A 27,549-nucleotide genomic window follows, 5' to 3' on the forward strand; every position below is an offset into this window, starting at 1 on the left:
TTTCAATAGAGTATTATTGGAATCTAAAATATGCATTTAAAAATATAATTTCAAAAGAGAATTCTTCGTAAATTGTGATTATATATAATTAAAAAAATTAAAAAATTAGTAATATATCTGTTACTCCAATATTTGGAAATTACATAAAAATACAATTTGATATTTCAAGCAGTTAACATTTTTGTACAATTTAAAAAAAATATACTCATAACTGCAAAATTTTAATCTTTAAAACAAAAGATGAGTGATCAGAAATTACAAAACACCGAGAAATAGTTTGGAAAAACAGCAACAAATCTTGGCACATGATTAAAGTGTAATTCGGAAAAATTTGAAAACTTATTTCAATAAACATTCATAATTATTAATAATAGTTCATAATTGGTATTGTATATCATATATTTTTTATCTTTAAGGTCGCCTAATTGTTTTGATGTAAACAACTTTTGGTGACTCAAAAAGCCATTTGCGTCGAGATTTGAATAATGGCTGGTACAATGACTTGCTAAAGTCACAACTTACTGTTTAAAAGCACTGGACACTCAAAATAATTTTATTCATTAAAATTTACTTGGTAACAAGCAATGGAGAGCTGTTGATAGTATAAAAAAAAACATTTTGAGAAACGGCTCCCTCTGAAGTAACGTAGTTTTTGGAAAAGAAGTAATTTCTCACTAAGATTTTTGAATTAAATTTGAGACCTCAGCTTTGTGCGACAAAGGTGTTTTTCTTCCATTATTCTCTCGATACTTTTCACAGGTTTTTTATTTTATGCATATGTTGAGATACGCCAAGTGTGAAAACTGGTTTTTACAATTACCAAAAGATGTCCAGTGCCTTTAAATTTAAATTCCTCAGACTATCAAGACAGTTGCTATATCCCATGATTCGGGGCAAGCTTTTGCGTAGTTGCGTAAAATACAGCGAACACCCATACACAATTTTGAATGAATGTGAAGATGGTTCCAGGCTTTTAAATTTATTTCCTTTGTTTTTTATTGTTTATTCTGTTTTATAATTTAATGTAGGCTTTTGCTTTTAAAATATATTTTTAATATATTTTCACAGTCGTTCATGGTGGTCTGTTTCTGTTCCCTATTTTATTTTATTTAATCCTCAATGTATGCTTTAATTTTTCTTTCCTAAGACGATTCTTTTTTAATTGTTAACTTTGTACATATCAGATTGTTTTTATATAGGCTATATGAATATTTCTAATTGTTTTTTTATCCTTTCCTGTAATTGGCGGCTCGTCCGCTGTTGGTTTGGTTAATAAATATAATAACATAACATAATCTGGAGGTTGCTATACAAAAGTTTGCCTAAGACAATTCACATAGAAACCTTCTCTATTAGTCTGAGATACTTAAATTTAAGTGGTTACTTTTGACTAAGGAAGTCATTGTGCCAGACTTTATTCAAATCTACCTCGCAAATGGCTCATTGTTTAAAAGCATGGGATGCTATTGGTAATAATTGTAAGCAAAAAAGCTTACTCTGTAATGAGCAATGGAGAGCTTTTGGTGACATGAAACATTGTGAGAAACGGCTCCCTCTGAAGTGCTATAGTTTTTGAGAAAGAGCAAACTCTCACTCAAATATTAAAAGACTTCAGACTTGAAGCCTGTAATAGACATCTGAAAGCACACAAGTTTGTGCAACGAGAGTGTTTTTTCTTATAATATTCTCTTGCAACCTCCATGACCAAATTAGTCAAACTTTTTACAGATTTGTTATTTTATGCATATGTTGGGACACAACAGGTGAGAATACTGGTCTTTGACAAAGATCATAGCTATGTGTCCAGTGCCTTTAAAGACACTGGACACCTTTGGTAATTGTCAAAGACCAGTCTTCTCTCTTGGTGTATCTCAACATACGCACAAAATAACAAGCCTGTGAAAATTTGAACTCAATTGGTCGTCGAAATTGCAAGATAATAATGGGAAAAAACTTCCTTGTCACACGAAGTTGTGTGCTTCCAGATGCTTGATTTCGGGACCTCAAAATCTAATTCTAAGGTCTTGAAAATTACTTCTTTCTCCAAAACTACGTTACTTCAGAGGGAGCCGTTTCTCACAATGTTTTATACTATCAACAGCTCTCCATTGCTTGTTACCAAATAAGTTTTATGCAAACATTTATTTTGAGTAATTACCAATAGTGTTCACTGCCTTTAAGGATTAAATGACATATTTTCCAATTCATAATGCATGATGTATGTACATAAAGCTGTACAATTAAATGAAAATTAAAATGGTTATACGTTCAATTAAAGGGTCTAGGTATTTTTTGTAGGACATAAAACACAATGTCAACAGATTAACATAAAACTTACACTATTTGAAGATAACGATGGTAGAAAGATTCCCTTAAAATAGTACTTGCTGAGGTGCTTTAGTTTTTGAGAAATGAGTAAAACAGTGTCATGAACATGATATTCGTCTCAGTTATCATGAGACGAAAATTATTTTAGCATGTAAAAACATATTTTCATGACATTGTATTACTCTTTCTAAACAAAAACTACAGCACCTCAGCAACTACATTGTAATATTTTAAGGTACGCTTTCTGCTATCATTTTCTTCAAATGGTGTTAGTTTAATATAAATCTGTGGACATTGTGTTTTGTGTTACAGAAAGTACCCAAATCCATTAAAGAAAGTTACACACAACCTTCAGCCTTCAGTCCATAATAAGAAAGTGAAACTGACCTCTGCTTATATTTCCTTGTAATATTTTCTTCTTCTGCCGACTGGATATTCCAAAATGGAAGGGGCTCTCTGAAAGGAAAGTAATTTTAAGACCGTCAGCTAACCTTTCACTCGAAACATTTCAGTTTCTATTAGTTCTTGGTTGTGTTCCTGATAGGCCAGTGAAGACACTGGACACCTTTGGTAATTGTCAAAGACCAGTCTTCTCACTTGGTGTTGGTATATCTCAACACATGCATAAAATAATAAAAAATGTGAAAATTTGAACTCAATTGGACATCGAATTTGCAAGAGAATAATTGAAGAAAAAACGCCCTTGTCATACAAGTTGTGTGCTTTCAGATGCTTAAATTCTAGACCTCAGCTGAGGTTTCGAAATCAATTCAAATAATATTTCAGTGAGAAATTACTTCTTTCTCAAAAACTATGGAGCCGCTTCTCACAATGTTTTATACTATCAACAACTCTCCATTGCTCATTACCAAGTAAGTTTTTATGCTGACAAAAATTTTGAGTAATTACCTATAGTGTCCAGTGCCTTTAAAGCCATTGGACACCTTCCATAAACAGTATTGTCCAAAGGCCCAGACTTCGTGTATCACAACACAACTTATTTATAAAATAACAAACCTGTGAAAATTTAGGCTCAAGTGGTCATCGGAGTCGGGAGAAAATAACGGGAAAAACCCACCCTTGTTTCCGCACGTTTCGCTGTGTCATGACAATGTGTTTAAAATAAATCTGTAATTCTCCCTATCGAGAATTGAATATTGTTTTAATGTTTTCTCAAAAAGTAACGCATTTCATGGAATAATATTTCAAGAGAAGTCTTTCACCATTACCTTCTGTAAACACTGTAAGTTATTTGTAAATCTGTGAATTTTTTTTTTATGTTACGAAAGTGTATAATGGCTTTAAAGGCCCATACTACTGTACCTCTTTGTCAGTGTTGAAGGGTTTGGGTACTTTTCGTGTGACATTTCACACAAAAGTACACAGATTTACATTTAACTTACATTGTTTAAAGATAATGATGGTAAAAAGCTTCCCTTACAATACTATTAGTGCTGTAGTTTTTGAGAAATTAGTAAAACAATTTCAAGAAAAAACTTGAAGACTAATGAAGCTAAAACTTCTAATATTATACTTACATCGTCATTCCCAGCGAGTTGGGATTCATGCTGTACATTGTAATATATATATTTCCTCTCCGAGACGACAATTATTTTCATGAAATTGGTTTACTCATTTCTCAAAAACTACAGTACCTCAGCAAGTAATAAGGTAAGCTTTTTACCATCATTATCTTTGAACCGTGTAAGTTTAAAGGCAGTGGACACTATTGGTAATTATCAACATATGCATAAAATAACAAACCTGTGAAAATTTGAGCTAAATTGGTCATTGAACTTGCGAGATAATAATGAAAGAAAAAACACCCTTGTCACACGAAGTTGTGTGCATTCAGATGCTTGATTTCGAGACCTCAAAATCTAATTCTGAGGTCTCTATATCAAACTCATGGAAAATTACTTCTCTTAAAAACTACGTTACTTCAGAGGGAGCCAGTTCTCACAGCTCTCCATTACTCTTTACCAAGAAAGTTTTTATGCTAAAAATTATTTTGAGCAGTTACCAATAGTGTCCACTGCCTTAAAGTAAATCTGTGGACATTTAAAAGTACCTAAACCCTTTAAACCGCTCAGCTCCTATTTCAGAAAATGAAAGTTGTATTGAATTTTGTTTCACTGGAGTGATTGAAACTACACATATTATCTTCAGTAGGACCCCATAAAAAATGATAATAAATTTTATCTGCATACATTATATTACTTCCTTGTTTTGATAAAACAGTTTTAATCACATGTACTTCCTTCTAAAACTAAGCCAAGTTCATTATCTTAAAGGAAGGTACACGTTTGGTAATTACTCAAAACAAATATTAAAGGAAGGTACACGTTTGGTAGTTGTCAAAGACCAGTCTTCTCACTTGGTGTAGGCCATCACAACCATAAAATAGCAAGCCTGTGAAAATTTGGGCTCAATTGGTCATCGGAGTTGCAAGAAAATGATGAAAGAAAAAACACCCTTGTACGAAATTGTGTGGTTTCAGATAAGGATAAAAGACTTCTAGCTAGAAGTCTTGTATTTTTTTAGTGAGAAATTACCCCTTTCTCAAAAACTACGCTACTTCAGAGGGAGTCGTTTCCCACAGTGTTTTATACTATCAACATCTCTCCAATGCTTGTTACCAAGTCAGGTTTTGACCAGGGTTCTAGAAGTGGAAGGAGAGGACAGATAACCACGCACCACCCCCCTAGTTACAACACTACATTTGTACAGACAGGCTGAGATCGGGCGGTGTGTTCTTGGCCAGAGTGCGCTGTTTGCACGCCCTAAAAATAGGAACATGAGCCAAGAACAATAAACTCGGAATACCCAACATTTCAGCAGGGATCAGTCGACAACACTGTAGCAAATGGTGCTACATCATCATCGTTTGGGTGTAAGATACATGAAGAGCAATCCTACGTGCTCTTGAGCATCCAAGGACACACCGCCTGAAGTCAAGGTATAAGTCTAGTCTGTACGTTATGTTTTCTGCGTATCTACAAAGTATTTCCCTGTGTGTAGTAGACTTATAATGAACATTATCTTCAAGTACGCACTAATCCTCCAATCAGATTCGCAGAATGGAAGATACATGAAGAGCAATCCTACGTGCTCTTGAGCATCCAAGGACACACCGCCTGAAGTCAAGGTATAAGTCTAGTCTGGTAGTTATGTTTTGTGCGTACTACAAAGTATGTCCCTGTGTGTAGTAGACTTATAATGAACACTATGGTAAAGCCCCTTGTACTTGGTACTAGGATAAGTGTGCTATTGCCCACTCGTATACAACCATAGAAATAGAACCCGGAGAACGCAGAGTGTCTCATTGTGCGTGCGGTTTCGTTGTGAGACCATTTTTATGGACACGCATACGCCATTTCCGTAACGCGTGTATGGCAAACTATTTTGCCATACAATTTTGCCATCCAATGACATCATCATTGACCAATGAAAACACTAGAAACGGTCTATGTGCGCTGACATCTTGCCATTTTGCCATACGCGCGTGTCACGCGATGATAATTTTGCCATACGCGCGTATTACGCGATATTGATACTCCGCGTCCACAGACGACACAGAGGGTGGCCGAGCTCAGCGTTCTCCGGGTTCTATTTCTATGCACACGACACAAATATGGTAAAAATGGTGGACGCGCTCTTTGTGGAGCTGTGTTCCACGTCTGGAAGGGGGCAATATCAGAACCAAGTACTATTACAGAAAACAAAGCTGCCTGGTGGCTTTCTCTCACACACTCAATGTACATTAACATTACATTAATACAAGAGCAGAACACTTACAGCATCTATCACTAGATTAGACTGGTTTGGGCCGGATGATACCGGATTTTTCCAGTTCTTCCCGGATTTTGTCATAGACAGATGCATCTTCTATCGTCGGTGGAATCTAAGAAAAAAATGAATATAGGATTTTAAAAAAAGACGATGGTTAATCTCCTGAATAATAATAATAATAATAACTTAATTAAAATTATAAGTTATCACACAAGCGCGAGTGGAATACGGAAAAATATAGCGCTTCTGCATCCCATATCCAACGAGGCCGAAGGCCGAGTTGGATATGGGACGCAATAGCGCTATATTTTCCGTATTTCCAGGAGCGCGCGTGTGATAACGTATTTATCTTCAAGCAAACTTGGCGCGTGACATAGAACACACAAGACGCATGGTAGTGATAATAGCCATGCAATATAGGTTTTTATCACCACTCCATTCTGCCAATCTGATTGGAGGATTAGCGCGTACTTGAAGATAAATTGATTTACAATGAGCCCACCTGAGTAATATGTCTTTTTTTTCACAGAGCTCAGGTAAGTACAGAGTATACAGTGCGAGAACTCCGTGTGTATGGGTAAAACCAAAAATTAACATCCAAACACGTTAACGTCCGAACAGTAGGGTGCACTAACAATCAATTGCAAATTTGAAATCCTCGTTGTGTGTACTTACATTGAATGGCTCCCCATCCGCCAAAGCGGCAACCGTTGCTCTTGGAATCTTGCCCGATCTTGTCTTGGGTAATTTGTTGATGAGAACAGCCCGTTTGAAAGCTGCCACTGGCCCCACACCGTGCCGCACGGCCTCAATCACCTCCTGGACTATCTGCTCACGAGATTTGTCAATGTCTACAATATGAAAAGACGTCACTATTAAATTGAAGTGTATTTTAAAGACACTGGACACTATTGGTTATTGTCAAAGACCAGTCTTCTCACTTTGTGTATCTCAACATGCATAAAATAACAAACCTGTGAAAATTTGATCTCAATTGGTCATTGAAGTTGCGAGATAATAATGAAAGAAAAAAACACCCTTGTCACACGAAGGTGTGTGCTCTCAGATGCTTGATTTCGAGACCTCAAAATCTTATTCTGAGGTCTCGAAATCAAATTCGTAGAAAATTACTTCGTTCTCGAAAACTACGTTACTTCAGAGGGAGCCGTTTCTCACAATGTTTTATACTTTGCACAGCTCCCCATTACTCGTTACCAAGTAAGGTTTTATGCAAATAATTAATTATATTATATTATAATAATTATGCGAGTAACTACCAATAGTGTCCACTGCCTTTAACAAAAGCCGGAAAAATAATGAAAAATTACGACCACCCTCTGTACCAACACGATTGTTTCGTGGGCCCTATTTCATAAGCAGTCACTATTGCTCAACAAATTTCTGCTAAGCAGAAATGAGCAGGATACCAGTCACAAATTGTACTTGTGGCATGGTGGTTTGGATGGTAACCTCATTCTGGAAAGCATAATTTCATTATGCTTAGCTACTTTTTGTGCTTAAACAGCTCTATGAAATTGGGCCCTAGGCAGCAGAGTGCTAGTTTCCATGACGACTACCATAACAATCATCCTAATTTTGAGATGTGTAAAACAACATCTTCTGCATTTTATACAAACAAGCCAAATTAGATTTGGAAACAAGACCATGTGGAAGTGTCGTGGCCGAGCGGTCAAGAGCACCGAATTCAAACTCTGGTGTTTCTGATCAGCAGAGTGTGGGTTCGAATCCCCAGCCGTGACACTTGTGTCCTTAAGCAAGACACTTAACCATTGCTTTATCGTTCCGATGGGGCTTAAAGCCTTTGGTCCCATGTGTTGTGTAACGCATGTAATGGAACCCAGTACACTTATCAAAAAGAGAAGGGGTTCGCCCCGATGTTCCTGGCTGTGGCTGCTATATGCACCTTAGCACCTTGTAAACCTTTAAAAGGTGCTAAATAATTGGGTCTCAGAATTCATCACTGCAATAACCTATCTTTCTGGAAGTTTATATATACTCAGCGCCTTGAGTAGCTTGTTTGGTAGATCCGTGCGATATGTAAGACTTTGATATTATTATTATTATGTACAAAGACAAAAACTGACCCATTTTGGGAACGCAGAGTCCAACTGGGACCAATCCCTTGAGTTTATCTTTCATTGGGAAGACGGCACACTCAACTATATCTCCTTGATCGACAATGGCCTGAATAGAAACAGAAATATTCAAATCAGTAAATAAATCAGTCATTTTATCAAATAATTTACTTAAAGACACTGGACACTATTGGTATTTGTCAAGGACTAGTATTCTCACTTGGTGTATCTCAACATATGCCATGCATTAAACAAGAAACCTTTGAAAATTTTTACTCAATTGGTCATCGAACTTGCGCCAGCGCCAGCCACCAACCAAAGTCATTACCACGCAGTGAAGACCGGGTACGAACACTGTTATTCCCATTAATAAATACCTTAGCGAATTAAACGGCTAAAATTGTCCAAGTTTTGTGACTTTTCTCTCGGCGGTATTTCCAGACATGTTCAGGGGCCATATTTGAGCTTTTGACGGTTCCCATCTCGTGCGTTAATCACATTACTGACCTTTGAGACCAGTGACTCTTTTAAATAATTATCTGTTCAGCGCCTTCACTGGGGTCAAAGGAGGCAAATGATTCAACGATAGCTGTTCCTTGTGAATTAAAACGCGCGCATGAGCTCGGCGTCAGTTTATAAGCGCGCACATGTTACACGCGCGCACTCAAAATTGATACATTTTCAGCGCGCGTACACGTAAGTGCGCGAAGTTGCAATGAAATTTACAGGGATATAAATAAGCGTGCGGTACAGTGCAATGCGCAAGGTTTACACAATGTATGCTGATTTAGTGGCCACTTATTCGCTATTTTCCAAAGCCGGTCTTTATACCACCGTTAACACTCCCACACGTGACCGGGTTTTGACCAATCAGAGACAAGGTATTTATTAATGGGAGATAATGTCACGTTTGAAAGCAGACTTAAAAAGACACACGGACCGCTTAGATCTAATGCGTTCATCTATGGCATTCCACACACGAGGACCAAAGAATTGAAGATTAGTGCACCACAGAGTGGAGTATCTTGAAGGACGAAGGAGGGTCTTAAGTGAATATAAGCGTTACCTCTTCAATGGCAGCAGCCGAGATCCGATGTCCTGCTACATTGATGACATCATCAGCCCTGGATTGGACAGACACGTATCCCTCTGCTGTATAATACCCAGCATCCATCGTGTCATAATAACCCTAGAAGATAATTAGATGACAAAAATGTAAAATTTACAAGCAGCCGATTTCACAAAACGGTAGGATTAATCCCATCTCAAGTTAGGATGAGTAACTCATCCCATAGAGCAAGGAACAGAAGGAGTTACAACTAGTCGTCTTCAAAGGTTCCATGTGTGTTACCGCGGGCGTATAACGACCAGCGCTAATCGGCAGAAACATCTGTGGATGCATTTCCTATCGAGCGAAGTATAAAGAACTAGCTACCCAGTTACGCCACAGAAAAATACACAGATTGCATTGCGTTCAAGCGTCCTTCTCAATCAACGACATACGGCAAGGATATAACAACATTTCAATGATGTTGGCAAACAAAAATGCAATAGGAATTACCTCTTTGTAGTATTCTTATTAAACAAACACAAAATCAGTTGAATAATTATGGCTCTCTCAATCTTGGCTACACAGCAGTTACGGTTGTATGCCTTCTGACTGGCACCCCGGAACAAAGATATTGACAAAATAGAGAGATCGCTAACATAGGGCTTGACATGCAGGACTACTGGTGGTGGTGGAGCTTAAGTAGCGCTAGGGGATGCATATTTGGGCAGGAAGGAAGCTTCAAACAATACTTACTGGATAGGTTTGGAAGTAGGTCTGTTCATATCGTTCATCATTCTCCAATAATGTGCTGATAGTGCCTGGTGGCAGAGGCAATCTGGAACGAAATAATTTTATTTTATTTTATTATTTTCTCGTTAAGACTATACTGGCCAAGAACCCAATGGAGATAAGACAAAGAAGGACGTTTCAGTTTTAGATGTGTGAGGAAAACTACATAGAAATATTCCAGTGAAAGCCCATGCAGTCAGGTCAATTCACATACCGCCCCGGTGTGATTCGAACCAGGGTCCTAGAGATGGAAGGCGAGGAAAGCTACCACTACGCCGACCCGACCAGTTATGATATCACACTGTATACACTACACTTTCAATTTCAGCCTCTTGAAAACAACAGGCAATTAGTAGTTATTTTAAAACCTGCATATCCTCACAGCCTGCTGGAAAAATACAACTTTTCAATTCAACTCAGAACACATGAAAATTTAAGATTTCTTTTCTACAACACTATTGGACACTATTGGTTATTACTCAAAATAATTATTAGGATAAAAACTCACTCGGTAACGAGTAATGGGGAGAGGTTGATAGTGTAAAACATTCTGAGAAACGGTTCCCTCTGAAGTGACGTAGCTTTCGAGAAAGAAGTAATTTTCTACAAATTCGTTTTCGAGACCTCAGGTTTAGAATTTGAGGTCTCGAAATCAAGCATCTGAAAGCACACAACTTCGTGTGACAAGGGTGTTTTTTCTTTCAATATTATCTTGCATTTTCAACGACCAATCAAGCTCAAATTTTTACAATTACCAATAGTGTCCATGTCTTTAAAACCTTCACAAAAGTACATCACAATTAGACAATTATATTCACAAGAAAAGAGAGTAAAGATACAGAGAGTCATACAAACAGTAAGAGTTAAAATAGTTATCTTATTAAACTCCTGTTAAAATTATGGATGGCACTGGGTAGGAAGAAGTTTAAAAAAAACTGTTTGTTATAAGGCCTAGTTGTCAAATCCTGCCTTTTGGCTTGTCGTGGCCTAAGAGCACCGGACTTAAACTCTGGGGTTTCTGATCAGGGCCCAATTTCATAGCGCTGCTTAGCGGCCGATTTAGTGCTTACTGAGCAATTTCTATTTCATAGCGCTGCTAACCGTAAGCACACGAAAAGGCATGCTAACCTTCCGGTGCTTAACACACAAAAATAAATGACGTCATAATGCAAATCCGCGGTAAACACGCAATATGGCCGCCCAATTTTTCTGCTAACCTGTGAAATACGCTAAGGCTTAAGCAAATTTTTCTGCTACAGTAAGCACGCAAATTTGCTTACCGTTAAGCAGCGCTGTGAAATTGGGCCCAGCAATGTGTGGGTTTGGGTACCAGACATGACACTTGTATCCTTATTGCTGCACAAGGCGCTGTGGCGCACTATGATGCCATCAAATAAAGAACACCAGGGAGAACCCCTTCTCTTTATGATGAGTGTACTGGGTTCTTTTACGTGTGTTACACAACACATGGGACCAACAGCTTTCTGTCCCATCCGAAGGACGAGGCATCATGGTTAAGTGTCTTGCTTAAGGACACAAGTGTCACGACTGAAACTCGAAACAACACTCTGCTTATCAGAAACACAAGGGCTTGAGTCCATTGCTCTAAACCGCTCATGACACGCTAACTCAAACCTTTGCACTGATATGACTATATATGCTCTTATTTTAAAATGACGACAATAAAATCATAGCTACTAACTTGACTGTGATGCGTCCCAACTCTTCTGGAGCAACTTCCTGGCATTTGTCATTCAGGATTTTAACTGGTGATGAAAAATACATAATGATAAAGGTACACTATGTACATTATTTACCAAGGGCGAGAACCATTGCTGATCAAACAGTCTAAAACTTTTACTCAATTGGTCATTGAAGTTGTAAGAGAGAAATGAAAACAAAGAAACCCTTGTTGCACACATGTGTAAAAGGCATCAGGCCTGAATAAAGCCATTGGACCCTTTCGGTACAGAAAAAAAAAAAAAATCAAAGATGTACAAATAACTTACAGGGTTTACAGACGGTAGTGGTGAAAGACTTCTCTTGAAATATTTTTCCATGAAATGCTTTACTTTTTGAGAAAACAGTAAAACAATATCAATTCTCGATATCGAGAATTAAGGATTTATTTTAAACACATGTCATGACACGGCGAAAACTGCGGATACAAGGATGGGTTTTCCCGTTATTTTCTCCCGACTCCGAAGACCGATTGAGCCAAAATTTTCACAGGTTTGTTATTTTATATATAAGTTGTGATACACGAAGTGTGGGCCTTGGACAATACTGTTTACCGAAAGGGTCCAGTGGCTTTAATATTTGTGTGAGAAATTACATTATTCTCAAAAACTACGTTACTTCAGAGGGAGACATTTCTCACAATGATTTATACTGTCAACAGGGCCCAATTTCATGGCTCTGCTTACCGCCGAATTCTGCGCTTACGAACACGATTCCCCGCTTTTGTGCAAGCGCCGAATTTTTGCGCAAGCCTTGTAAGCGTAGAATGCCTAGTAACGTGGAGTACGCACGCGCAGAAGCCAAAATTCGTCGCTAACCAGTGAAATAGGCTTGCCGTAAGCACAGAATTCCCTGCTTCCGTAAGCGCCGATTCTGTGCTTACGGTAAGCAGAACCATGAAATTGGGCCCTGGATTACCAAGTAAGGTTTCATGCTAAGTAAGGTTTCATGCTAACAATTATCTTGAGCACTATCAATAGTGTCCAGTGCCTAAAGGCAGGGTATACTTTTGCTAATTGTCAACGAAGGGATTATAATTAGGGCTCAGGCAAAAAGCAGAAGGTTTTTACCATTCCATCCAGGTACGGGTTTGCCTGTAACTCCATGTCTGGGGTTCAGATCCGTTCCAAGGCCGACAGGTGAGGCTGTGATTGGCCAACCGGTTTCTGCAAAATAACAAATATGATCAACAAATTAGTCAATTCAAAATAATAATTACTTGGCATGTCGGGGCCGAGCGGATAAGAGCATCTAATTCAAGTTCTGGTATTTCTGATCAGCAGAGTGTAGGTTCGAATCCCAGTCGTTACACTTGTGTTGTACTTAACCATTGTAGCTTGGTCCTCCATATTGGAGATGGATAGTTAGATAGATATAAAATGGTTTATTTAAAAACTGTCCTCGCAGCACAAGGCATCCTGTTCTATCACCCCCCTTCTGAAACAACTTCACTGGCTCCCTATCTCTCAACAAATCATCTTCAAGCTGATGCTCATTGTCCACAAAGCTCTTAATGGCAAGGCTCCCCACTATATTTCTGAACTGCTTCAAGTTTACACTCCATTAAGGAATCTTTGATCAAGTTCCATGCTTCTCCTCATTGAACCCAAGTCTTGACATTCATGGGGTGACAGCTCTTTTTCTTCTGCTGTGCCAAGCATCTGGAACTCTTTACCACTTCATCTTAGATCTTGTCTTTGTACCACAAAATTCAAATATCTTCTAAAAACTTATCTTATGTCACAGGTTTTCAAGGACTAATTTTGTTGTGTATGTTTTTCTTTGTTTTTGTTGTTGGTGTTGTTTTTGGTTTTACTGCGCCTTGAACACCCAGCAGGATAGATATGTGTGCATTACAAGTCTTATTAATATTATTATTATCATAAGGCTAACTTAAAAAAACTTTACATTTACAGAAATTACAAATGGGATTACAAGATAGGTCGTGAAGCTGTAAGTCCCAAGGATTTGCTCTGGTGTTCCTGGTTCGATTGGTTGCATAATGCGCAACAGCACCTTGTGAACTATTACAAACGACTTTACATCCTGTCCGAAGGACAAAGCAATGTTTAAGTGTCTTGCTAAAAGGAACACGTTGCCTTGGATCGGTCGAGTTGGTCATTGAAAAGCGTTTGAAACCGTTTTTTTATAAAATGCATATGGTTGGAAAGATGTTGTAAAAGTAGAATACAATGATCCACACAAACATGCCTCGAAATTGCACCGTTTTCCTTTTACCTCGTCGACTAACACGGTCGGCCATTTATGGGAGTCAAATTTTTGACTCCCATAAATGGCCGTCCGTGTTAGTTCGCACAGTAAAAGGAAAACCAAGCAATTTCGAAGCAAACTTGTGTGGATCATTGTATTCTACTTTTAAAATATCTTTCCAACCATATGCATTTTATAAAAAAAACGGTTACAAGCGCTTTTTATAGACCAACTCGTCCGATCCAAGGCAACATGTTCCTTTAAGTTCACAGGCGTTGCGACCGGGACTCGAACCCACACTCTGCTGATCAGAAACACCAGACTTTGAAATGGTGCTCTTAACCGCTTGACCAAGACCTTTCCACATTAGTTTTATTAGCTTTATTTTTTTGCAAACTGAATTGTGAAGGATGCGGCACATTTTAAGTGCCTTTTGATTTATTGTACCTGTTTGCCACCAGTTGTCTAGTACCGGTGTCCTGAAAACGTCTTTACACCATTGCATTGTCTCATTATCGCAATGTTCACCGGCTACAAACAGCGTTCGGAATCTGTGAAAGGATAAAAATGTTAGACTTTTTTTTCAAGTCCATCTGAAAAACTAATTTACAAGGTAGGGTTAAAGATTAGTTTTCGTTAATGAAATGATAACTGCACATATCCGTAATGCGTACTGCGTTATCTGTAGAATATAATGTACATTGCTTGGCATGTATTTCAGTTTAAAGTGCTGGACATTATTGGTAATTACTCAAAACAATTGTTAGCATAAAAACTTACTTGGTTGCGAACAACGGAAATACTGTTAATAGTATAAAACATTGTGAGAAAAGGCTCCCTCGCTCGACTATTGCAACAGTCTTCTGATTGGAGTCAGCCAAAAACTCAAAACGAGGCAAAATAACATGCAACGAACAGCTGCCAGACTCATCACAAAGAAACGCAAGTTCGACTCTATCACCCCGGAACTCATCACACTACACTGGCTCCCAATCCAACAAAGGATCGACTTCAAGGTCATCGTTCTCATGTTCAAGGCCTTACATCAACAAGCCCCTCATTACATCATGAACATTCTGCAAGTTGGTGCTGATTGGAGACTCCTTCGGTCAAACAGCTCCTGTTCACCATACTTTGTAGTACCAAGAACAAGTCACATCACTTTTGCCGATAGAGCCTTCTCGGTATATGGACCCAAACTCTGGAATAAACTTCCCAATCACATCAGGGACACAACATCACTCAACACATTCAAGGCACTTCTGAAAGCCCACTTGTTTCAGGAGGCCTACCATCAATGACTTTTTATTTCTTCTGTGCCTCAGCGCCTTTCAGCAAACTTTTGATTTAGGCGCTATACAAATTACAATTGATTGATTGATTGAACGTAGTTTTTGAGAAAGGGGTAATTTCTAACTCAAATATTCAAAGATTTCAGGCCTGAAGTTTTTTTAATTGGCATCTTGAAGTACACAAATTTGTATAGCAAGAGTGTTTTTTCCTTAATTATTATCTTGCAACTTCGATGACCAATCGAGTCCAAAATGGTTCACAGATTTCTTATTTTATGCATCTGTTGGGATGCACCAAGTGAGAATACTGGTATTTGACAAGTACCAAAGGTGTCCAGTGCCTTTATAGGATTGCGCAGAACACATTACGCACAATGGAAACATAGATTTTTCATTCATTTTTGCACTTACTTAGTCAGAGGATACATCTTGGAGTACTTCTCGTCTGCATCTTCCCTTATGATGGCCCTTAGCGCTGTGGGAGCGGTGAACATTCCAGCCACATCGTGCTGCTGTAGAACCCTGAAGAATGCCCCTGGGTCTGGCGTGCCGACCGGCTTACCCTGAAGAACCAAACAGATGAAAATTTACGCTAATTGTGGGGTGTTGTGGCCAAGCAGTTAAAAGCACCAGAATCAAACTCTATTGTTTCCATAGAGTTATATATAAGAACTAGAGGGCGCACTGGCCTAAATACGCGCCCCGGTATGCACGCAGGCGGCCATTTTCTAAGTTGACAAATTAGCCATCTCACAGCGTGTGTTTATGCGGCCATTTTGTAAGTTGAACAAAAAGCATCGCGTGAGCGTTCAATAAAAAAAACCTCAAACGTGTATTTCATATTCGACGTGCGTACAAAATGGCGCACTTGTCATCTTGCGGTCCTGTCGCGTTTGTGCAAGAAGCATCACCAGTGCGCCCTCTAGTTCTTATATATAACTCTATGAGTGTTTCTGATCAGTAGAGTTTGGGTTCAAGTCCCAGTCGTGACACCTTTGTCCTTTAGCTTAGACTAGAATTATCAGCCTTCCAGTTGGTAGGGTATACCTTTGATAATTACTCCAAAAATGAATGACCATAAAATCTTACTCGGTAAGAAGCACTGCAGCTGTTGAATTTTTCGTAAAACATTTTAAGAAAAGATTTCTGAGCAAGGAGTGTTGCTTTAGAGGAAGAGATAAACAAAACTTCAATCTAATATGATGTATGGTGATATCTCAAAAACACTACCGTCGTTTGAAATGAAATTTAGTGGCTTAGTTTTTAAAACAATCGCATGAGTCCGAAAACCAAAGGTATACTTTCTAGTGCTGGGCGAATAGTGAAATTTTGGTATTCGGATACCGCTGGCCAACTATCCAAAATTAACCGGATATTTGAATAGTTTTTTCGCCGCTAGAGGGCGCTATTTAAAAAAAAAATATATATATATATATATACATTTTGTTTTTGCCGCTAGAGGGCGCTGTTCATTTGTGAAGTAGATCTTATGGGCGGATTGATATTAGTTTTAGACAGTGTCACTCGGTTCAGTCATAAAAATAACCGGATCTAATTTAAAGATGGCGATTTGCTTTTTCTTTTGATCGTGATTGACTCTACGTGAAGCAAAACTTTCGCAATCTTTGAACAAATTACGTCAGAAATGTCATTGTTTTAACTCTTCACGGAGGTGAGCATAGTTAAATACTTAATTTATGCTGTTTTATGCTGTCTTAATAGAAGTTTCATAAGGATTCAGACAAAACATTCCTATCAGTTGTCGCCTGACGTCCGCGGATATTCAGATATTAAAGAATATCCGGTTACTTGGTTGTAATTACAGAACTATCCGGTTTATAAATAGGTATTCGCGCCCTATGCGGATATCCGGTTAAGAAAAAAAAGGCATTCGCGGTTACGGATAGGAAAACCTATTCGCCATTAACCGGATATACGAATAATTAGCCCAGGCCTAATACTTTCACCTATTGTGCTATGCTTCAATTACCCTGGACAAAGGGTCCTGGAATTCATGCTCCAAATCTCTTTTTCTTAAGTGTAATCCCCAATTCCAGACCGAAATACCACGATGAGGTAAGGTAAAGGTTTGTTACTGTGGTGATTACGTATCAACAAGCCAGTCAGACGTAACGGCAGGAGTTGCCAGACCGCAAGCTGGCCACAAGGCTGTCAGTCTGAATCCTGCACCCAAAGCCAAAAGAACAACGTGTCAATTCTTCCGTGTGCAGGACTCGTCTCACCCCTTTACCGCCAATACAAAATTATGAACGATGTGAAGTGGTTAATACCGAGTATATAAAATGGAAGTTCTCAGATTGACCATGTCCAACCAAGTTTTTTATATAAAAACACATCCCCTTCACTCCTCATCTATCAATCAATACATAGTACATCTCCTAGATACATCCAGGATTCAATACAACTTAGTGTTTCTTCAAGATGTCTTCACTCTACAAACACCATGCTCCTCAATATCCCTCGTTCTAAACACACTTGGGGAAACCGTCTGTTTGGAATGCTCTTCCACTGAACCTCAGACAAGTAGACACTCTCTCCAGCTTCAAAACTACCTTGAAAACTCACTTATTCACTCTTAGTTTTAAAGCCATTGGACACTTTCGGTAAACAGTATTGTCCAAAGGCCCACACTTCGTGTATCACAACTTATATATAAAATAACAAACCTGTAAAAATTTAGGCTCAATTGGGCATCGGAGTCGGGAGAAAATAACGGGAAAACCCACTCTTGTTTTTGCACGTTTCGCTGTGTCATGACATGTGTTTACTATAAATCCGTAATTCTCGATGTCGAGGATTGATAATTGTTTCAATGTTTTCTCAAAAAGTAAAGCATTTCATGGAACAATATTTCCAGAGAAGTCTTTTACCATTACCTTCTGTAAACCCTGTAAGTTATTTGTAAATCTGTGAATTTTTTTTTTTTTCTGTTCCGAAAGTGTATAATGGCTTTAAGTACCGTCATAAGCAGAGTTCCTTTTTCTATGTGACAGGAGAATCTTTCCGTTAGACATGGCGCACTACAAATGTCTACTATTATTCTCATCTACATGTATTCTTATACAAAACACCTATACTTGGAAAAATTAACAATGACTTCAGGTTTTTCAGGAATCCAAATGGGTCTTACCTCATAGATGATGGTTTGGCATCTTGTCAACAAGGGTGCATAGCAGATGTAGGAATGACCTACGACCCAGCCCAGGTCAGAGGCTGCCCACCATGCCTGAATTGCAAGAGGAAGATAAGATATACTTCTTTAAGTGTAGGGACCAAGTTGCTTGCTGGCCTGAATATTGATTTGCATAGGTCAAGGGTGTGTTCCACTTGCGCAAACATATCGCAACCGTTCGCGCAAGCGTTTTTCATCATTGGAACAACTGGTTGCGCACTTCGTGATGTCAATATGGCAGCCCTCTGTAATGAAGATGGCGTCAGTCCTGATACTGCGTGCAGAATTTTGTGTAATGAATTGAAGGTATATTTTAATCCTCTTTTGTACACCATGATATCATCTCATTAAGTTGTTATTTCAACTCCACCTGACTGCGTTCTCAATCACCCAAAACACACTACAATTATATCCGTGACAAGAAAATAATATTGTCTGCTTATCGTGTTGTTGTCCACTATTTTAAAACCACCCACCACCAACACCTCAGAAGTACGTTCACCTATGGTTGCCAAGTGGCGGCGCACAACTCTTTTCACTTGAAATTGTAGGCAAAAGTTGGCAACGTTTGTGCAAGTGGAACGCATCCCAAGTGTATGTTTCCACTTTTCAAAATGTGGTTTTATGTGGTTTTTCATATCTGGCAGTCAATTGCAAGAAGTTAGAGCTAAAACTCAATTTGGATTTGTATTGAGTCCTAAGTGATCCAACATACCTCACCAGGGTCGATTCCATAAAGACTCTTCATAGACCAGTTTAGAGCTACTGCATGGCCACCACTTGGTCTCACAATCGCCTACATGGAGAAAAATGAAAACGTGAATGAAAAGACTTTAAAACTTTCTTCCAGCACACACCTTCAAATAGCTTCAGAGATTTTGTTTCTGCTAAGCACAAACTGGCATGGTACCAGTCACAACAATATGTAATGAAAACTTATATAGCGCACAAATCCAAGTGCTCATTCCACTTAATACAAGCAATAATATTATACACATGTACGATAACCAGTTGATAACCAAAATTGAACCGTAAGCCTAAAGCTAAGAAGAAATCCAGAACATGTGGTAGAGAAATACAACACAATTGCAATATCTAAGAAAACATCGAAGGGTCGAAAATCAAACCATTTACTCAAATAAAGATGTGTCTTAAGGTTTTCTTTAAATTGGGTTAAAGAAACAATTGATTTTACTAGTGCAGGTAATTTGTTCCATAGGCCTGGGGCAGCAAGTGAGAAAGATCGGTCTCCCCACAAGTGATTGGATATAGACCGTAGCGAATATGACGTTACCATTCAAATACCTGCCCACAACATGGCATCTGTGAGCGTGTGCGTGTACGTGCGTGTGTCATAGACATAAAACCGGGAATGCTGCGTGCTGCAAGATTCATTGATCTACGCGTTTTAGACGCACATCAGGCCTACAACATGGCCACTTTCATAGCAACAAAGAGGTTATTCGATACGGTCTATAGGCTCCATTCTTACCTTGGGTATACCAGTTGTTCCTGACGAGTACAGTATATAAGCAGGATCAGTGGCTAGGACAGGAACACAGTCATGCCCTTTGGCTTTTGACATGACCTCTTGCCAGCAAAGGTCACGACCTGGGATCAACTCAGCGGGTGCAAACTACAAAGAGAAATTTATGAAATTGTTATATCTTACTGTTCATTTAAACAAGGGACCGTCAAAGGTGTCTTGCACTGTGACCTGTAGGCCTGAAGATAAATTTGTAGAGAAGATGATGCAGAAATGGCAGTTATAAATGTGGGAGAAAAAACACAACTGGAATAAACTCATGTACATGTATATATTTTATTGATTTCTCCAGAAGGGTAAACAAAAGACCCTGTCATGTGTGGGGGAAAAACCCTTTTGGCATAGGCTGGAACCAACGCACAACTCTACTGACAATGATTCCACCTCGTCTGAAAGTGTCAATTTGGTTAACCCTCAGTGTTTGGACTTGTTTGCAAAATTCAGCATCTCAATACCACACATTATTTTGAAAATAATAAATAATAATAATAATTACATCAAAGTCTTATATAGCGCTCGTATCTACCAAACAAGGTACTCAAGGCGCTGGAAGATATACCGTAGTTTCCGGATTATAAACCGCTCGTTCTTGTCCCCGTTTATTGTCTGTCCCCAGGCATCCTTACATAAGCCTCGGCTTCCAGATGATGCCTCCATACTCTATTTATTTATTTTTCTCACCCTCATTAAATAGCTTTGTTTATTGGTTGTTCCTTAAAAACATTGTTTGTACTCTGTTTTCATGAAGTATGGAAATAAATATCAGTTTGAATGAATGAATGAATGAATTATACGTTGATTTTGACATTTTTTTGAACTCCTGCGGTTTATTCGCCGGGCGGCTTGTATGCTGACATATTAATATTGAAGAAGAAAAAAACAGTGTACATTTTTTTCAAAGAAACATTGTTTCGCCATCAACTCGCTTGTGCCGTCTACTCGCCGTTAACTCAACCACTCACAGATGGCAGGTACGAATTAGTCTTCACCCAAGACGTCAGCGATCAATTAACACGACGACGCAGTACATAAGACACTACGCGGTACCAGTCATTGACATCTTGGGCGTAGACTAATCCCTACAGAACGGCGCCCTCTGTTGTCCATATTGTGTAAGCTCTGTAAAAAAGAAAAATGGCGGCTGACGATTTGCTGCTTCCAGGTAATTTTTAATGAGAAAAAAACTCAATTTTTTATACCGAAATGTATCCTAAAACTTGTGAAAATTCCCCTTTAGCTAATACTTTACAGTTCTTTGCCTCTTTTGTGGATTTTAAATGTATGAATGGAGGAGTTGACGGCGAGTTGACGGCACCAAGTGAGTTAAAGGCGAGTTGACGGAAAGTAGTAGGACCCCACTTACGCACGGCCCCTCTCTTTGTGCGCTCGAGACTGGTTTATTTGCCTGGCGGTTTATACACCGACACTTTGTTCTGTATTTTGGGGAAGTGTGGTTTATATGACAGGCGGTTTATAATCCGAAAACTACGGTACGCACTTTCAGAAAGATAGGTTAATGCACTGGTGAATTCTGAGACCCAATTATGTAGCACCTAAGGGTTTACAAGGTGCTACGGCGCATACAGCAGCTACAGCCGGGAACACCGGGGCGCACCCCTTCTCTTTTCGATAAGTGCACTGGGTTCTTTTACATGCGATACACAACACATGGGACCAATGGCTTTACGCCCCATCCGAAGGACGCAGCAATGGTTAAGTGTCTTGCTTCCACACTCTGCTGATCAGATACACCGGAGTTTGAATTTGGTGCTCTTAACCTCTCGGCCATGACACTTCCATAAAAAGGATGTTTTCAGGGGGAACTGCACACTTCCTCAAACCATATGAATTCCACTTCCCCAAATACAAATTACATTGTTCGATGAATGACTTCCTCTAAATGCTATGGTGACTAATGTTATCGTGCCTCACAAAAAGATATTTTTGTTTCCTGCCACATGCTGGACAAAGAGGGTCAGTAGTCAGAGTTATTTGTTGTTTAGATGATTTTCCCATCAAGGGATCTCAGCAACCTCCCACAAGCAAGGGGAAAATAAATGCCAATCTGGCAACAGCCAATCTCTCTCATACAACATACAAACATTGGTTTAACGTCTATGATTATCAATTAATATATTTGTTGTGACATTGTTTTACTCATTTCTGAAAAACTACAGGACCTCAGCTAGTTATATTTTACGATAAGCTTTTTACCATCTTTATCTTAAAACCGTGTAAGTTTCATGTTAATCTGTGGACATTTTGTCTTGTGTCCATAAAAAGTACCCAAACCCTATAATACTTACGTTTGGTCGATTGAAGATGATGCAATGCTTTGGTTTGTGTTCACTGATATCAATGGCTTTATTGAGGAGTTCCTTGTAGTCTACAGTTCGATTTGGCTCGATGCCTACAGACGCCGACACCACTAACTTAGCCTGTAAAGGGAACAGAATCATACATCAGTAATCAAGATTAATAACAATAATAATCGTTTTCTACGAGTGCTTCTCAAAGCGCTTCCAACATTATTACCTCAGGGGCCGATTTCACAAAGCAATAAAACTCATCGCAAGACAATTTTCCAGTATCACCAGAGTAATTTGTATTGTGACATCACCATTTTCATAGCAACTATGATTGATTTGCAGTTACGATCAATCTTAGATCTTTGTGAAATCGGCCCCTGGTCACTGGGCCTTAATTCATTCCTTAAACCATCTCAGCTCCCTGGTGGGGAGTATGCAGCCTGTACAACATTAATATGCCTTTACACTAATGGCCTTGTCACTCACGCAGGGCAATTTTTACCGGCAACATTGGGGCAACCAACTGCAGTGCATGCAAAAGGAACACTTCAGTAGCACAAATAAAATTCTTCAAACACTGTTTTACCATCAATAAAGACATGCATCAATGTTGGAATTATTGGTTTTAATGGACAAGTTGGAACGCTAATGAGCATGCAGCAGACAGCGCGCTCATATTTCTTATGAACCACACTAGCCTCCTTTCAAGGCATCACATGAAATCAGACATTATTTATACATGCATTGCTAAACATGAACCATGGAGGACTATTTTTGTCCTCCATGCTCCATAAGACGGACCACAGTAGCCTCCTTTCAAGGCACTTTTTGAAAACAGACCTGCTTCAAACATGCATCCCTACATTGAACTCAACAAGACAAACCAAACTAGCCTCCTCTCAAGGCACTATTTGAAAACAGACCTGCTTCAAACATGCATGGCTCACTTAAACTTAACAAGACAAACCACACTAGCCTCCTCTCAAGGCACTATTTGAAAACAGACCTGCTTCAAACATGCACGCCTAACTTGAGCTCAACAACACTGCATTACATTATAGCAGACTTGCTTTATTTTTTGCTTTAAACATGCATGGCTCAACCGAACTCTACATTACAAAACAGTAGCCTCCTCTCAAGGCACTACACACATGTACGTGAAATCAAGCAACACATTCAAAATATGCAGGACTCACTTGAACTCAGTACGTTTTATGTCCAACTATAGTGGCCACTGCTCTGGGAAACTTGTCGAAATAAAAAACCAGCTCTCATTGGTTTGTTCTTCTGAGAGCTTAGAGACTTTCTTCTGAGAATTTCAGCGCTATATAAATACAGTTAGTATTATTTGCTTATTAGTTGAGTAGATTTTGCTCCATTTTCATACTTGACAAACATTGTGCATTAAGTGAGAAATATTACTGTTATTATTATTAGTCCTTCTAAGCAATGTATTTCAGCAAAAAGGATAAGGATTTGGGAGGATAACATTTAAAGGTACTGGACACTATTGGTAATTACTCAAAATAATTGTTAGCATAAAAAGTTACTTGGTAACAAGCAATGGAGAGCTGTTGATAGCATAAAACATTGTGAGAAACAGCTCCCTCTGAAGTTATGTAGTTTTTGAGAAAGAGGTCACTTCTCACTCAAAAACAAAAAGACTGTAGGCCTGAAGTCTTTATGGGCATCTGAAAGCACACACATTAATATGCAACAAGGGTGTTTTTTCTTTCATTATTCTCCTGCAACTTTGATGACCAAGTGAGTTCAAAATTTCACAGGTTTGTTATTTTATGCACATGTGTTGAGATACACCAAGTGAGAAGACTGGTCTTTGACAATTACCAAACGTGTCCTGGGGTCGATTTCACAAAGAGTTAGGACTACATGTAGTCCAAACTCCTAGAAGATACTATAAACTTAAGGCAAGTCCTAAAGTTAGGATGAGAAACTTGTCCTTACTTGAGATAAGACTAGTCTGAACTCTTTGTGAAATTCACCACAGTGCTGAAATAGAGGAATACCTTCAGGCCTGATACTTCATGGAGGCAACGAAGGCAATTGCCTCCATGCCCCCTGGTCATTGCCTTGGTGCCCTTGAAATGCTCCAATAAAAATTTACAATTTCCTCATAGAGGCGCCTTTTACCAAGGAGAAAATGCCTTGGTGCCCTTTCCTTTTTCAAAAATAAAGCACACAGGCCTGTACCTTGCAGTGGTTGATGCGAACTGCCAGCTCTTTGGACGCGAATCCTCCAAACACCAATGAGTGAACTGCCCCTATGCGTGTTGCAGCAAGCATCGCAATCATTGCTTGGGGTATCATTGGCATGTAGATGATGATACGATCTCCGTACTTCACGCCTTGTGAAACGAAAACATCGGCTAACTTGGCTACCTGCAAGAAAACAAGAACTATCTTAAAGTGTACCAGGGAATCCAAAAGGAACCATCAATGGGAGACTTTGGAACGCTAGGTGGCAGCAGACTTACCAGGTAAATTGTCATTGTTTAAGTAGATCTGAGCATGCGCACATTACCAAGAACAATGGTTTAAACCTGGTAAGTCTACTGCCACCAAGCGCCCTGAAAGTCCCCCATTGGCATGTCACAGCAAAGAGGATAAGAGCACCCAACTCGGGCCTGTTTCTGATCAGCAGAGTGTAAGGTTCGAGTCCTGGTCGTGGCACTATTGTCTTGGAGCAAGATACTTTACCATAAATGTTTTGTTCTTTGAATAGGACATTCAAGCACTGTTCATATTTCCTGAAAAAAATTCACAACAGTTGAAATGAGCTGAAATCCTGTGAAACATTAGCTGCAAAAACAGCCCTGTGGCGACAAAATTTGCTTCGCATTCGCTGAAAGTATGAACCGCGCTTAAACCCTATGCCCTGCGTATTAGATTGGTAATGAACACAAAGAGCCTCAGAGGTCTTTTCAATAATTGCACTGAGTTCTTTTACACTGCACCAATGACTTTAATAATAATAACCGTATTTATAATGCGCTTTTTGCCAAAGGATACAAAGCGCCAGGTATTATTACTGCAAGGAGTGGGACGAAGTTTGAGATATAAGACCTAATCCTTAGCACCATGTAATGGTTTACAAGGTGCTGTGGCGCAATATGCTGCCAATCCGGCCAGGAACACCGGGGCGAATCCCTTCTATTTACGCTAAGTGCACTGGGTTCTTTTACATGCATTTACACAACACATGGGACCAACGGCTTTACGTCCCATCCGAAGGACGAAGCAATGGTTAAGTGTCTTGCTTAAGGACACAAGTGTCATGGCTGGGGATTCGAACCCACACTCTGCTGATCAGAAACACCAGAGTTTGATTTCGGTGCTCTTAACCGCTCGGCCACGACACTTCCACTTTACACCCCATTTGGACGAAGCAATAATGGTTAAGGACACAAGTGTCACGACTGGGACTCTAACTTACACTCTGCTGAACAGAAACACCAGGGCCAAATTACACGGCTCAGCTTACCATTAGGCATACAATCAGCGCTTGCAGAAACAGGGATTTCTGTGTTCACGTCAAGCGTTTATCATGAGTAAGCAAAGAATTTTAGCTTGTGCAAGTGCGTACTCCACGTTATAGACATTCTTCACTTACACAGCTTGTACGCAAGCGAGAATGGTGATCGAAAGCGCACAATTCAGCGGTGAGCAGAGCCATGAAATTTGGCCCAGAGCTTGAGTCTGGACAAGGTGACAATTTTTACCTCATTCTGCAGTTGTTGATATGTGATCTTCTCTATGGTGTTTGATACAGGGCTGTCGTGGATAATCGCTGTTTGATCACCATACCCTGCGTCTACATGCCGGTCAACTGCATTGTAACAAATGTTTGTCTCACCACCGACAAACCTTTTGTATGAAGAAAAACAAAGTGAAACATGATTACTGGTGACGAATTTAGTGGATGTTAAACTTGCATTGGTCCGTGATAAAGAATATCGGGAATAATACAATCACGCCGAGCTTGTATAGCTTTCTCAAAACTTTTAATATTATAGCTTATTAAGGACAATGAATTAACTTCTGCAGCAAGTTTATAGTGTAGGTCCTACTTCTTTTTTCAAAATTTTGTTACAACCGATAAGATAATGACACAATTTCAAAAATAGGAGTACAGCGTCCCAGCCACAATACTTGGTCTAGTCTGTCATTAGTTGCGATAACGTAACCCTCCTGCCGACGGCAGGAGGGTTACGTTATCGCAACTAGTCTGTCATAAGTGTCGGGCAACTTAACATAATTGTTAAACAAGACATGGTGTATAAACTTAATATTATAGTATAGGCCCCTACTTCTATAAACTAGTATAAAGCTCACAGGGGAGCCTTATAGTTTCTAGAAGTAATAGGCCCCCACCCCCTAATATAAACTTAGTATCGGTGGTTTAAAAACAAAAATATTTTTAATCTACACCGTAATCGATGGACTACTACACCACACTAAAAAGGGATAACTTTCCGTATGGCGCCACCACTTTTTCACTCATTTTTACAAAAAGGGATATGTCAATCAGGTAAATTAGATACTATATTATTTTATTTCGAATAAAAAAGTTGTGGCGCCATACGGAAACTTTTCCCTAAAAAGAGTACCAAAATATCCCTGAAATTGAAAATATCATTCTAAAATGAAAAAATAAAATCCAGACCATCATTCAATCAATACCATTGTGTAAAAGGAGATTTACTGTCGTCCAAAACCGTGTCCCATTTCTTAAACCAAGTCACATGTTCTGCCAGCTCGCCCCAAAACTCCACTGGATCGCTGATCGATCTCCGGTAAACCTCATCGTAGTACGTCCACTTCAGGTGCTCGTGATGGGCGGCCCCGGAGACGGGAGCGACGGCGGGGGTGGGCCCCGACGCGCCCGCTACAGAGGAGAGCCCTCGGACATTGGACGAACTCGACCTGTTCCACGCTGCTCCTGGAGAATTTGTCAGAACTCTTGAAAGTTTCTTCCGGTGTGCGAGCAATTCTGTCTTCCATTTCGAATGATAAATAGTTCTTAACAGCTGGATATTCATGTTGTTTTGAGTTTGGGAGCTGTCATCAATCAGTCTTCCTTCCTTCAAGATTTCAATGCATGAGATTGGCTGCGGTGGTTTTTCAGCATATAGAGCTATATGGTTGACCCACGAATAAAATGTGCATGTCTCCCGGCCCACA

General features: G+C 39.3%; 1 protein-coding gene across 1 annotated transcript; it reads right to left on the minus strand.

Moving 5' to 3' along the window:
- Nucleotides 1-53: 53 nt before the first annotated feature.
- LOC139953654 (acyl-CoA synthetase short-chain family member 3, mitochondrial-like) lies at nt 54-27,526 on the minus strand. The gene is made up of 17 exons (XM_071953159.1): nt 27,049-27,526; nt 26,088-26,232; nt 24,559-24,747; nt 22,345-22,476; nt 19,985-20,128; nt 19,208-19,288; nt 18,451-18,546; nt 15,711-15,862; nt 14,455-14,558; nt 12,867-12,962; nt 11,759-11,822; nt 10,021-10,102; nt 9,283-9,405; nt 8,226-8,325; nt 6,796-6,971; nt 6,127-6,232; nt 54-2,784 (listed from the first exon to the last, which is right to left on the minus strand). Exons 1-16 carry the CDS (start codon nt 27,405-27,407, stop codon nt 6,143-6,145), a joined length of 2,133 nt encoding a protein of 710 aa, XP_071809260.1. The 5' UTR covers nt 27,408-27,526; the 3' UTR covers nt 54-2,784; nt 6,127-6,142.
- Nucleotides 27,527-27,549: the final 23 nt, after the last annotated feature.

This window comes from Asterias amurensis, chromosome 22 (genome assembly GCF_032118995.1).
Source record: "Asterias amurensis chromosome 22, ASM3211899v1".
NCBI classification, from domain to species: Eukaryota; Metazoa; Echinodermata; class Asteroidea; order Forcipulatida; family Asteriidae; genus Asterias; species Asterias amurensis.

What these genes read in the sequence shown, in the direction of transcription:
- LOC139953654 (XM_071953159.1), bottom strand. Translation starts at nt 27,407, where the DNA reads ATGAATATCCAGCTGTTAAGAACTATTTATCATTCGAAATGGAAGACA. An exon ending in ACCCGTACCTGGATGGAATG is followed by an intron (nt 11,823 to 12,866) that starts GTAAAAACCTTC and finishes TTTCATCACCAG; the next exon opens with TTAAAATCCTGAATGACAAA. An exon ending in TTGGGACGCATCACAGTCAA is followed by an intron (nt 10,103 to 11,758) that starts GTTAGTAGCTAT and finishes ATTTCGTTCCAG; the next exon opens with ATTGCCTCTGCCACCAGGCA.